An 11,452-nucleotide genomic window follows, 5' to 3' on the forward strand; every position below is an offset into this window, starting at 1 on the left:
TAAATAATGTTGTACATGAAATGGTGTACCACATCGCTTGCGCCGGTAAATACTGTGCGAGGTATTTTTAGACGCCATTTTAGTGTGAAGTCCCGTTGGCACACGACGTAGTAGCACCGGCTGCGCCTGATACAACTGATGCTGCTGCGCCCGTACTTGGCCGGGCCGCGCCGCCTTCCCGCCATGCCCAGCCGCCGGTCCTTCCTCTCGCTGCCCAATATGCTCTTTTCGCCGGCCTCTGCGCTGCTCAAGTCGCATACGGAGAAGCGCGTTGTGCCTTTTTCGTGCCGCGAGATGTACGACGTCGTCGCCAACGTCGACGCGTACGCGTCGTTCCTGCCGTTCTGTGTCTCGTCGCGCGTCGTGCGCCGCCCAAACGACAACGTTATGGAGGCCGATCTCACGGTCGGCTTTCAGATCTTCACCGAGACGTATCGATCCCGCGTGCTCATGCACGCGCCGCACAAGATCCTCATCACGTCCATCGAGTCGCCCACGTTCAAGTCCATCGAGAGGTAGTCTTTAGCATATCGACCATGGCTCATGGCTCATGGCTCATGGCGCGGGTGCTAGCGAGTGGAGCTTCCGCGAGGTCTCGCCGACGTCGTGCGAAGTCAACTTCCGCGTGACCTTTGAAGTCGCGAGCATTCTGCACTCGCAAGCGCTGCGCCTCTTTTTCGATGACGTGGCGCGCACACAGCTCAACGCGTTCATTGGGCGCACGCAAAAGCTCCAGAACGCGCAGCGCTTGGCGCCGCCCTCGGTCGCGTCGCCGGGGTTTCTTGAAGGCAAGATGACCACCACCGACTTGGCCAACTTGGACAGCGTGTACAAGGCGCACGCAACCGCACACGGCAAGGAGCTGCATTTGGATGCGTTCATTCTGGCGTGCCAAGGTCTGCAAGCGTCGTCGTGGGTGCAGGCGTCGCCAGCTCGCGATGACTTTGGTCGCATCTGCCAAAACAAGAATTCGGGTAATCTGCTTCGTGGGCTGTCGAGAGCGTTGAGAATTGAGATGCATGGATGTAGCGCTGGCCTCGGCGCTCTTTTCGACGTTCATGTTTCACGGCAGCGACGACCCGCGTCGCACGCGCGACTGGATCACGTTTGATGAGTTTGCCGTATGTGCGCCTCCGCTTGGCGTCTCTGAGTTGCGTGTATCTAGATTGGGCTCTACTTGACGCTGCACGGGTCCCTCGAAGAGAAGTCCAATTTTCTCTTTCACGTCATCGACACGACCGGCGACGGTCTCATTTCGCACGACGAGCTCACGCGCGCGATGCGCCGCCGCCTCCAAGTACGCAGACAAGACGATGGACATGCTTGACTGTGGTTTCTGCGAAGGTGGTCAAAGGCATTTTTCCCATGCTGCTCCAAGAGCAAATCGAGTTGCAGTGCGCGCTGCAGCCAGCAGTAACGACGAGTGCCAATGACACGGCGGTGCGAGATAAAGCCATGAGACTCGGATCCGAGGCGCTCGCCGACCTCATTGAAGAAATTGAGAAGGACATTCCGCTGGCCGTGGACCAAATCTTTCTCGAGGCCGAGCGTGAGAAGCCCGGTTTTATCTCGTTGGACGAGTGGTGCCACATGTGGTACGACGTGCCAGATCTGGTGCGAGAGCGCTCAACTGCATATATATATAGGCAGTCGCACCCGGAGCTCGTTGAAATGATGACGATCGATGGAATGAAGAAGATGATGCAGTGGGCAGCCGTGATCCAAAAACCGACCGACGCGCCGGCGTTCGACTCGCGCATTCTCCACGCCGATTGAGGTCGCCGTAGACGTAGCGACCTCATCTCGCCAACGCTACTGTTGGTACCACAAGAGAATTCGACATTGTGGGAGTGTCGCTGTCTTGACTCTTGCGTTGACTCTTGTGTCGCTGCGTTGACTCTTGCGGCGATGCGTTGACTGTTAGCGTTATGTCGCGGAGGAGAATAGTTTGGATCGAGTTTGACGTTGCACTGCCAACGCCGACGATGCGCATCTTCTTTGCGACACCGTTGCCATAGCATCAACGCCTCACTGCTGAATTCGCACGGATCGACGCGGCATGCGTTTCCTCTTCCATTTCCGATGCAGTCTGGCTGCCGTCGCGGCTCTCGCCGAAGCTACCCGATGGCCCAACGTCGTCTCGATCACCGGCTCCACCTTTGGCGCGGGCTCTCTTCACGAGCAGACACAGTTGTTTCAATGCGATGAAGCCGGCACGCGCGTGAGCTGGCAAGGCGCGTGGTTCGCGTCGACGTACACGCGGGGCCTTGTCACTGTGGCCATCATGCCCATCTTTGCGTACCTCAAGCTACCACCCAACGCATCGCTTTTGCTAACGAATGGGAGTGCGAACGTCGACCTCAATACGTTCTTCGCGCCCGACACGGTCTTCAACGACGTGGCAGGACCGCGCACGTACCAAACGATGCTCCGCCTTCTCTTGGACGCGCCGTGCATGAACGCCAGCAGCAGCAACTATGGGGTGCGGCTCGATGCGTTTGTCCCGTCCGCGCAAGAAGACGTCATTTTTGAAGCCAACGCGACGTCCGAGCGCCAAGACGTGTGCGGACGAGACCAGAGCGAGCACGTGACGTGCTCGTACAGTCCGTCGGCGCCGCGCCAGTCCATGTACGCGTTCGGGCGGCCCGTGGCGCGTATTATTGTCAACCCTGGATCGCAGTCGGCCGAGGGCTGCACGGGCTGGCTCTGGGGCTCGGCCGGGCACTTGATCACGAACCACCACTGCATTGGTATGCCTCCCAAATCGCTGGTAGAGTGTGAGCCCACCTGTGTAGGCTCGGAGGCAGACGCATTGAACGCCCAGTTTCAGTTTGTTGCCGAGAGCTACCTCTGCAGTGGCAACCGCAATGGCGTGTGCGCCGGTGTCACGGAAGCGATCACGGCCACCTTGATCTATACGAATGCAACGCTCGACTTTACGCTGGTGAAGCTTCGGGCCGACCTTCCGGCCAAGTACGGGTATCTCCAAGCCGCTCCGAGTCCGGCGTCCGTGGGCATGCGCGTGTACATGCCGCAGCATCCGCGCGGCGGATGCAAACTCCTCTCGTACCTCAACGACGACGACCAATTCACGACCATCTCGAGCCTCGCGACGCCTGGCTGCGATCGCAAAGGCGGCTACGCGTACAACGTGGACACGGACGGCGGGTCGTCCGGGTCGCCGGTTCTGAGCAAGGACACCAACACCGTTGTGGCGTTGCACTATTGCGGCGCAACGGCCTGCCGAAACGCAGGTATTCCGATGCTATGGATCACGCAGGACCTCGGACGGCACAATCTCTTGCCGCCCAACGGCATCGCGAGCGGGGCGCCCCCTCTCGTGCCGCCGTTCAGCGACCCGACGGTGAGCCCGTATGGCACCAACCTCCCCGGCGTGGAGTCGCCCTTTACAAAGCAGGCCGTCATCGACGGCGTCATCATCCAAGTCGGGTCGTTCGCAAACGGATGGGCTACGAATGTCGACCACATCACATTTCAGCTGGCGACGCCCGGCGTTGTTGTTGTCGACGTCCTCTCGTTCGAACGGGATGGCTACAAGCAGGCGTTTGCCGATGTGAACGATGACTGCCGCATTGCGTATCTGGACACGATGATCTACGTCTTCTCCAACGATTCCACCGGTACGCATCGCTCTATCGTGTCTTTGATTCTTGACACTCGTGGATACGATGTAGTGCAGTACACGCCCTATGCCAACGATGACGTCGACTCGGTGGATCCGAATGCGGGCAAGGCCGACGGCAGCATCTCGCCGTACGACTCGTATCTCGTGGCGGTGCTACCCGCCGGTGCGCACACGGTTGCGATCGGCGCCACAAACCTCGGGCTTGCCGACGCGAGGCGCGGGCGTAATGGCTACCCGTACACCCAGCTTCTGGGCTGCTCGGGCGTCGCCACAGAGACTGGCGACAGCGGCGCCTACCGCGTCACTCTCTCGGCGACCGTGCCCCTCACGATTAAGCACTCGAATGCCGCGCCAAAGATGGCCGAGTGCGCCATGGAAGGCGAGGCAGCGCTCATTCGTCAATGCGAAGCCATTCTCGATGCTTCGTACGAGATGCACTGAGAAATGCACGTACAGCCTCGTATAACGATGCAATCAGTGCCAGGATATCCATCCCCTCGGCAAAAAAAGAATAAAACGCGACACTGGTGAAGGGACCGCCAAGGGGTGGTGCCACAAAGACATTATTTATCTTTTTATTGCAACTACAGGACGGACTGGTATCGCGTCATCAGGATGATATTTGCATCGACGGGTATCGTTACACTGGTCCTGGATGTTGAGCAGAAGAAGCAGCGAAGTCGCGCACCTCGGCCGAACGCGACAATCTTCGGTTTCGCCGTAACGGGATCTTGGCTTCGTGGATTTTTGGATTTGCCTCCATGTGGCTCTGGGTGCTGACGGTGATCGCGGTGGCATGCGGCGCCCAAATCTTGGGGACGCCGAGCAGCATGAAGACAGTCGTTCTTCCGGCGACGGAAGGTATTGGCGCTGGCGTTGGCCCCCGCTGCGTCGAGCCGCTCGAGTCGGGGTGGCTCAGCGACTCGTATTTTGAAAAGTCGGCGATCGCCATGCGTTTTCGGATAGCAACGCTTGTGCTGCCTCCCGGCGACAGCGTTGAGCTTGTCGCTGTGGATGCACCAATCTTCAATGTCTCAGCGGCACATCTCTCGCCCGTCGGCGATAGCTCGGGGCTCTGGACGCCGCGGTTATTTGCCAACCTCTGGCGCCTTCGGCTGCTGCGCACGACTAGCGTCTCGTACTGCGACAACGGCTTCGGCGTCGGCGTCGATCGCTACAGCTACTTTACCAGTCTCGACAGCGGCCATTATGCCACGACCTCGAACGCGGGCAGCAGCAGCGAGGAGCAAGGTTGTGGCACCCGCAGCAGCCACGCAATCTGCAACTACACAACGGCGTCGCCGCTCACGAGCATGTACGCGTACAGCCGACCCGTCGTGCGGATTTGGGTGCCGACACCTGGTGTTGAAGGCTTCAAAATGTGCACGGGCTGGCTCTGGGGCAGTCAAGGCCACGTCATCACCGCGAGCCACTGCATTGGTACACCTTCAAATGCACCTTGCATATCCTAGCATGCAGTTAGGTAGTGCCCGCGATGCCAAGCAAGTGCAATTCGAGTTTCTCGCGGAAGCGTCGTGGTGCGGCGTCGACGTCGACTACACCGTGTGCAGCGGCGCTGTCGCGTCCGTGGCCGCGACGTGGGTCACCACCAATTTGATCCTCGACTACACACTCTTGTTGCTCTCGTCCGGGCTGAGCCTCGTGCAGACCTACGGGTACCTCCAAGTGCACCCGACGCTTTCGATTTCGCGCGGCATGCGCGTGTACGTGCCGCAGCATCCGAACGGCGGGTGCAAGACAATCGCGTCCATGAACCAGACGACGTTGCCGACAACCATCACGGGGCTCACCTCGAAAGGGTCGGTGATTACGCTCGGATGACGTGGCGCGACGATGCATCGTAGGTGTGACCTCAACAACGACGGGTTTTACCGAGGCGGGGTCATGTACGATGCCGACACGCAGCCGGGCTCGTCCGGCGCCCCCGTTCTGGATGCGACCACCAACACGGTCGTGGCGATGCACTACTGTGGCGCCGCCGCGTGCTCCAACGCGGGCATTCCAATGGCCTGCATTGTACGCGACCTACTCTTTCAAAACCTCTTGCCCGCCAACGCGCTGGGTGACGGCCTTGGCACGATTTCTGCATTTGCAGATCCCGTTGCGTTTCCACGGGCGCCGACTCTGCCGTTTCGCCACCCACCGTACTTTGGTGCGATCCGTCAAGGCGTTGTGCCCCGGCGACCGCGCTATACGACTGTGGATCGTTACGAGCTTGTTGTTCACGCGCCGACCAAGATTCTGATCGATGTCGTCGTGAACGAGCTCAATACGACGTCCAACACGTGCGTTGACGTGATGCGCGACTGCCGCATCACGTACTCGACCGGGGGCACGACATTGCGTGTCTACTCCAAACTCCTTCCCGGTCAAGATGCGCTAGCGATTGGACTTTGAACCTCAATCTCCATCGGATATATGTAGGTGGCGCAATCTATTCGAGCGACGATTTGAGACGAGCGCTCCCGTCCATGGGCAGCGACGATGGCAGCATCTCGAGCAACGACCCGTACTTGGTGATGACGCTGCCGGCGGGGCGCTACATTCTGGCGTTCGGGCTCCTCCAGCTCGCCGACAAGGACGCTATCGCTGGCATCAACACAGATGCGTTCTCCACCGATATTCACGAAGGCGCGTTCGCAAGCTCCACGGCCTCGCTTCCGTACAAGATGACGATTTCCAGCAGCGAACCGATTGACGTGTTCAGTTCGTTGCCGAATGCAAGCTTGCCACGCACGTGCGCGCTCTCCGAAGCAGCCATCGAAGCAACGTGCGCACTTCCCGTCTCGTCCAGCGGCTCCCAGTCCAACGAAGACGCTGTATGATATTGTCGTTTGGCAGTGTCAAGAGTGGATAGGGTTAGGGATTTTGCATAATAAGAAGCTGCGGCGGTCGTGCTGCATACCAACGTATCCTTTGGGGCTGGATTTCGAGCTTGTCTAGTTGCGGGGGTGCGAAAAAGCAAAACGAATGTATTCATTTCCAACCGACGGACGAGTTATTTCTGGTACGTCTTGGTTGGGTCCCGATAGGTCGCCACGACGGGGACGACCCCGGACGCGATACCATTGGCCGGCACGAGACGCTTTGGCGTCAGTTCCTCGACAATCGTTGCCATTGGCACGGCAGCGTTTTGACAGTTTGCGTTGTCGTCGCAGACGTTGACACCGACAACGGTGTGGGTCTCTCGGAGCAGCACGGGCGACCCATGCGACCGGATATCGAGTTGCGTCCCGTAGGCAAGCAAGCTCGTCGACGAGCACGACGGCATCCTACACCAAAGAGCAGCATAAGAAATGCGTTGTGTGAACGGGGCCCAACTTGAAGTCGGTTTGCGTCACGACGAGAGACTCGGCTTGGGTGTTTTTGGTCAGGAGACGCTTGCAGCTGTTGCTGGATTGGCCTGCCACGTAGATGGGCGCGCCGGCAGCAACCGTCAGTGTCGCTTGGAGGTACCCATACAATGGCACGATTATACGCGCATCGGCAGGGTGCAGCTGCAAGAGGGCATAGCCGATCGTGCGGTTGACGTGCAACAGACGCGGTGGATGCTGGAGCCGCGTCTGGCCGTTGCACGCGACCGTCGTGTCGTCGATGCACGTTTGCGACTCGGCGTTCAAGTCGACGGTCAGCGCGCTTTGGCCGCGGCCTAGTATCCTTATGTGAGCATTTTGTTGCAGATGAAAACTGCAAGCGCACCAACGCACGACGACGACGTGACGACGTGTCCTTGCGAGCCCCAGAGCCACGCACCGCAGAGACGATTGCCACTGTTGCGCACACGGGCGGCGGCGCGGGTGTGCGTATACAAATCTCGCGTCGTCGAGTTGCGAAACGCGCACACGGCAGCCGTGGGGGTGTCGGGACCGTAGGGCAGCAGCGTGTTGATGTCGATGCCGCAGAGCCTATTGTTGAACCCGCCACCGTCCGTCTCCAGCTGTGCGGCGACCATGGCGGTCATTGCTACCGTGTACGCAAAGCAGTGCATGTCTGCAAGTGCGGCATGCTATGGAGCGTCCTATTTTGAGGGCCCACCTCGCGAACCGACGCGGCGGAGACGCTTCCAACCGCTTCCGAACGCGCTCCGTTCTCGGACGGCAAGTTTAGCGAGGACGCATTGTAGTGAAGGCAACGCAGCGTGAACTAAGAACGTGAGTATTATCATCGACAACACATCGACGCGAGGTGCACTGAATCGTCAATGCCAAATTTAGCCACTTTGCTTGATTGGCGAAAATGCGTCCAAGAGCGCCATACTAGTGCCCCATCCTTGCAGCCTTTCTATTCTTACACCTTTAACGGCCGTGAAACAGTGTACAAGTGACGTAATGCTGCAGAACGCACGCGGCCTAGCTTATCGGATCCAGTCCTTCGTACGTACTTCGTCCAAGAACGATGCAATATCGTGCCGCATCTAGCATGGTGGCAGTGGCAGCATGTCGGTGCGCGTCGGAACGGGCTCTCGCAACGAGAAGGGCGCTCAAGAGAGCCAAAAATCGTACGTGGCGCTGACGCGCATTCTCTCCAACCTCGTCGCCGGCGCCCTCGTCTTCCTCTCGGTTGCGACGCTCATCGTGCTTCTGTCCCAGGTACAGTACCCTCCCACCTCTGTGATTTCAAGTAGCGATCTCTCATGCTAGAACATGTTTGCCCGCACGATTGTGTCGGCGAATGCGCAAACCGAAGGGTTTTTCTGGGCGCCGTACGGCCAAAGCTGCATGCTCAACGCCAACGGCTTTGTGCCCAACACGTACACTGACGACAGCATGTCAAGTGCTTGGTAGCAGAGAGGTTGTAGGTGCTCGGCCGTGGAGGAGAGCGTGATCGTACCGGCTGCGTGGACGGCCGTCGGCGTCGCCCTCGCGCAGCAGTGGTCGCTCGAGCTCGCAAAAGGTATGTGGCTTCAGTCACACATGTCAGAGCTCATGTATGTTTGCAGCAAGCCCGCTGTACATTACGACGTGCATCATTGGGGGTAGCGCAGACGTTGGATGGGCCAACCTCGAGTTCATCGCCGGGTACTGCTGCGTTTTGTATATATTGGTCATGGTACCAATTTGATATGCGAGTAGATACGCTGCCTTCCCCGAGTGCTTGCCGACCAACGGCGCGCAGCCCGTGGCGGGCATGATGATGCTGGAAACGACGGTATTTTCTATCGATTTTCCGGATTTGTGTCGATGAAAACACGATAGATTCGCGAGAAGTACCCCGAAGGCGTCTACCTCATGACGCTCTACTCGGACCTGACGCCAGACATGCAGGTGCGTTCAGATTCGACAGCAGCAATATGGACTCACAGACCGTGACAGCTTGTCCAAAACTACGTCAACACGGATGGATCTGTGGCGCCCCTCATTGAGAACGTCAAGCGAACAGTGATCACGCAAGCAGGTGGCATTGAAAACGACCTCCTTGGCTCTGACTACATCATTACGTCGCGGCCTCTTGGCAACCGGTATGCTCCTATTCGAGTTGCCCAGCCTGGAATGTAATCCTAACCATTAGGTACTTGGTTACCTCCGCGTGCCACACGGAGATCGAAGAGCTCTCGGGACAGATTTCGGCGTTGGGACTCACGGGCTGGAGCCAAGGTACTTGATTTCTCTCGCTCGATGTACCAAGCACAACGCGCGTAGGTGCCCACTCGAAATTACCCATCGTGCCGGGCTGGAACTGCGGACACGACGTCGCCAACGCCAATGAGCTCATTGCGATTCAAGTCATCTTTGCCGTCATGACCCTCTTGCTGCTCAGCGGCGACCTCCTCACCACCTATCAAGGTACACATCGAACCGGCCCTTGCTAGTAAGACGACTGGAGGCTGACAAGCGTGAGCGCATTCTAGGCCTCAAGGGTGTGTTGGGCGGGAAACCCGTGCTCACGTATGCGATTCTCTCGGGTCTGGAGCGGCGCAAGGTGCAACTTGACCGCACCAACGATGCCTAACGCCGATGGTGTAGCTGCTCATGGTCTGCATTCTTGTCAACGCGATGCCAGGCCTTCTCTACATGGATGTCTCGCGCATCTACTTCTTTACAGAAAATGGCTTCAAGATCTGGAGTCTCTCTGCGCTCATGGTGGCGAGTTTCGTTTCCTTTGGGTGGCTTCTCGCAGTGAGGTACGCAACAGTCGCCATATCTTTGTGCTATAGCGTTTCTAGCCTTCTGGATTGGCTGTGCCGACCCCTTCGGTCACTTCTTGGCCAAAAGTGTCTGACGTACTCGGCGCCGCTCTACATGTACGCGTCGATTGCCGCTATATTTTGGAGCTGCGCGGGCGACCGGGCGGTGTTTCAAACGGTCTACAACGCATTTTTGCGGCGCCGCCGTTCATTGGTGCATCGCGCTCTCGTCGGCGGTCAAAAGAATGACATTTCTTGCATTAGGCCTCTACATCAACAATGCGACATGGCCCAGGGGTGCGTACGTGGCAGAAGGCACGCCCGCCGTGGTGACGTGGCTCGAGTCGCAGATCCTCGTGCCGCTGATTGCGTCCTGGGCCGCCTCGCTCGGCTGGCGAACGCTGCACCGCATCGTCTATTCCCGCCGGTTCGTATTCTCCAAACGGCTACGACTCACCTCCAACGCTAGCTTTTTTCTGCACACGAGCTGGTGCAGCACCAACTCGTTCCTCTCGCACGTGATGCCACCAACGTGCTTGACGACGCTGCCACTCGAGCAGTCGAATGCCATCAAGATTGGCAACCGCATCTTTTGCAAGCCGAGGTACCTTACGTTTCGACGAGCGCATGGCTTCTCAAAAGTACTCTGCGTGTAGCACCATGGCCCTCATGGGCTACGCGTGCGTCGTCGAATCCAAGTACGTGCTTTCGTTGCATTGCATTTCGCTCATGGTGCGGACGCAGCAATGGCCCAGCTGGACGTAAACAGAGCATGCCGAGCGACTATGCGATCATTAGCATCTATGCGCTGCTGCCGTCGCTGATTGCACCGGCGTGGCTGCCATGGCGCACACGCGTTATCGGCTACATCTCTAGCAACATGTTCAAGGTGCAAACCAAAACGACCCTCGACAAGCTCAAGGCGTACAGCTACAGCCGCGGCACTTGTATTTCTTAATTTCTTCTTGCATACGCCCTAGTAATGTACACACAAGCGTGTTTCCTTTGGTAGGGATTGGGTTAATAGCATGGTTGATAGCGTTCGCATGGTCATAGCAGGGTTGATAACGTAAATTTAAGCATGGGTGGTAGCATGATTGATAGCCTGAGAATCCGAGAGAGAGAGTATCCTTTCACCTACACCAATCTGGTCCCGTATTTATCAACATCTTGAAATATGCGTGCTTGAAAAGCGTTTTATCGGCCCTTAGTTGAAACCACCGCCTAAAAACAAACAAGCAAGGTCACATTTCTCAACTTGGTGGCCTTTTTATCCACTGCTTGCACGGAGACGCTGCACCATGGTCGTCATTCCGCTGCGTTCGTGGGTCTACCGCCTCCAGTCAGACGTACGCACCTCGATGTCCATGGCTCTCTGTATAAAGCGCGGGCTGGCAGCTAGGCAAGACAGTGTCAACGTCGGCGCGCTCGACCGCCAGCCATCGCTCCGACAAGAACGCCAACGAGAAGAGCACATCGTACGTGGCGCTGACGCGCATTCTCTCCAACCTCGTCGCCGGCGCCCTCGTCTTCCTCTCGGTTGCGACGCTCATCGCGCTTCTGTCCCAGGTACACAATACCCTCCTGCTTCTGTGATTTCAAATAGCGATCTCTCATGCTAGACATGTTTGCCCGCACGATTGTGTCGGCGAACGCGCAAA

At 58.0% G+C, this 11,452-nt stretch overlaps 6 protein-coding genes across 6 annotated transcripts; 5 read left to right on the top strand and 1 right to left on the bottom strand.

Annotated features, from left to right (window-relative positions):
* The first annotated feature begins 89 nt into the window (after positions 1 to 89).
* On the top strand, positions 90 to 1,896 carry SPRG_00561 (hypothetical protein). Its single transcript, XM_012338787.1, has 6 exons — positions 90 to 515; positions 574 to 974; positions 1,030 to 1,121; positions 1,166 to 1,297; positions 1,345 to 1,595; positions 1,647 to 1,896. Exons 1-6 carry the CDS (start codon positions 139 to 141, stop codon positions 1,774 to 1,776), a joined length of 1,383 nt encoding a protein of 460 aa, XP_012194177.1. The 5' UTR covers positions 90 to 138; the 3' UTR covers positions 1,777 to 1,896.
* A 163-nt stretch (positions 1,897 to 2,059) lies between these two features.
* SPRG_00562 (hypothetical protein) lies at positions 2,060 to 4,087 on the top strand (the record flags this gene model as incomplete). The annotated part of the gene is made up of 3 exons (XM_012338788.1): positions 2,060 to 2,750; positions 2,796 to 3,641; positions 3,696 to 4,087. 3 exons carry the CDS (start codon positions 2,060 to 2,062, stop codon positions 4,085 to 4,087), a joined length of 1,929 nt encoding a protein of 642 aa, XP_012194178.1.
* A 389-nt stretch (positions 4,088 to 4,476) lies between these two features.
* SPRG_00563 (hypothetical protein) lies at positions 4,477 to 6,492 on the top strand (the record flags this gene model as incomplete). Its single annotated transcript, XM_012338789.1, has 4 exons — positions 4,477 to 5,086; positions 5,130 to 5,466; positions 5,512 to 6,035; positions 6,092 to 6,492. The coding sequence occupies 4 exons, from the start codon at positions 4,477 to 4,479 to the stop codon at positions 6,490 to 6,492; spliced, it is 1,872 nt and encodes a 623-aa protein (XP_012194179.1).
* Positions 6,493 to 6,665: 173 nt separating this feature from the next.
* On the bottom strand, positions 6,666 to 7,649 carry SPRG_00564 (hypothetical protein; the record flags this gene model as incomplete). The annotated part of the gene is made up of 3 exons (XM_012338790.1): positions 7,367 to 7,649; positions 6,989 to 7,316; positions 6,666 to 6,939 (listed from the first exon to the last, which is right to left on the bottom strand). The coding sequence occupies exons 1-3, from the start codon at positions 7,626 to 7,628 to the stop codon at positions 6,666 to 6,668; spliced, it is 864 nt and encodes a 287-aa protein (XP_012194180.1). The 5' UTR covers positions 7,629 to 7,649.
* A 454-nt stretch (positions 7,650 to 8,103) lies between these two features.
* On the top strand, positions 8,104 to 10,749 carry SPRG_00565 (hypothetical protein; the record flags this gene model as incomplete). The annotated part of the gene is made up of 16 exons (XM_012338791.1): positions 8,104 to 8,256; positions 8,308 to 8,417; positions 8,466 to 8,560; positions 8,607 to 8,685; positions 8,740 to 8,815; positions 8,863 to 8,931; positions 8,980 to 9,125; positions 9,176 to 9,261; positions 9,307 to 9,450; positions 9,516 to 9,586; positions 9,631 to 9,788; positions 9,831 to 9,997; positions 10,056 to 10,218; positions 10,261 to 10,395; positions 10,448 to 10,523; positions 10,561 to 10,749. The coding sequence occupies 16 exons, from the start codon at positions 8,104 to 8,106 to the stop codon at positions 10,747 to 10,749; spliced, it is 1,917 nt and encodes a 638-aa protein (XP_012194181.1).
* Positions 10,750 to 11,040: 291 nt separating this feature from the next.
* On the top strand, positions 11,041 to 11,387 carry SPRG_00566 (hypothetical protein; the record flags this gene model as incomplete). The annotated part of the gene is made up of 2 exons (XM_012338792.1): positions 11,041 to 11,140; positions 11,190 to 11,387. Exons 1-2 carry the CDS (start codon positions 11,093 to 11,095, stop codon positions 11,385 to 11,387), a joined length of 246 nt encoding a protein of 81 aa, XP_012194182.1. The 5' UTR covers positions 11,041 to 11,092.
* Between the last annotated feature and the right edge of the window lie 65 nt (positions 11,388 to 11,452).

Source organism: Saprolegnia parasitica (genome assembly GCF_000151545.1).
Source record: "Saprolegnia parasitica CBS 223.65 unplaced genomic scaffold supercont2.2, whole genome shotgun sequence".
NCBI lineage: Eukaryota > Oomycota > Saprolegniomycetes > Saprolegniales > Saprolegniaceae > Saprolegnia > Saprolegnia parasitica.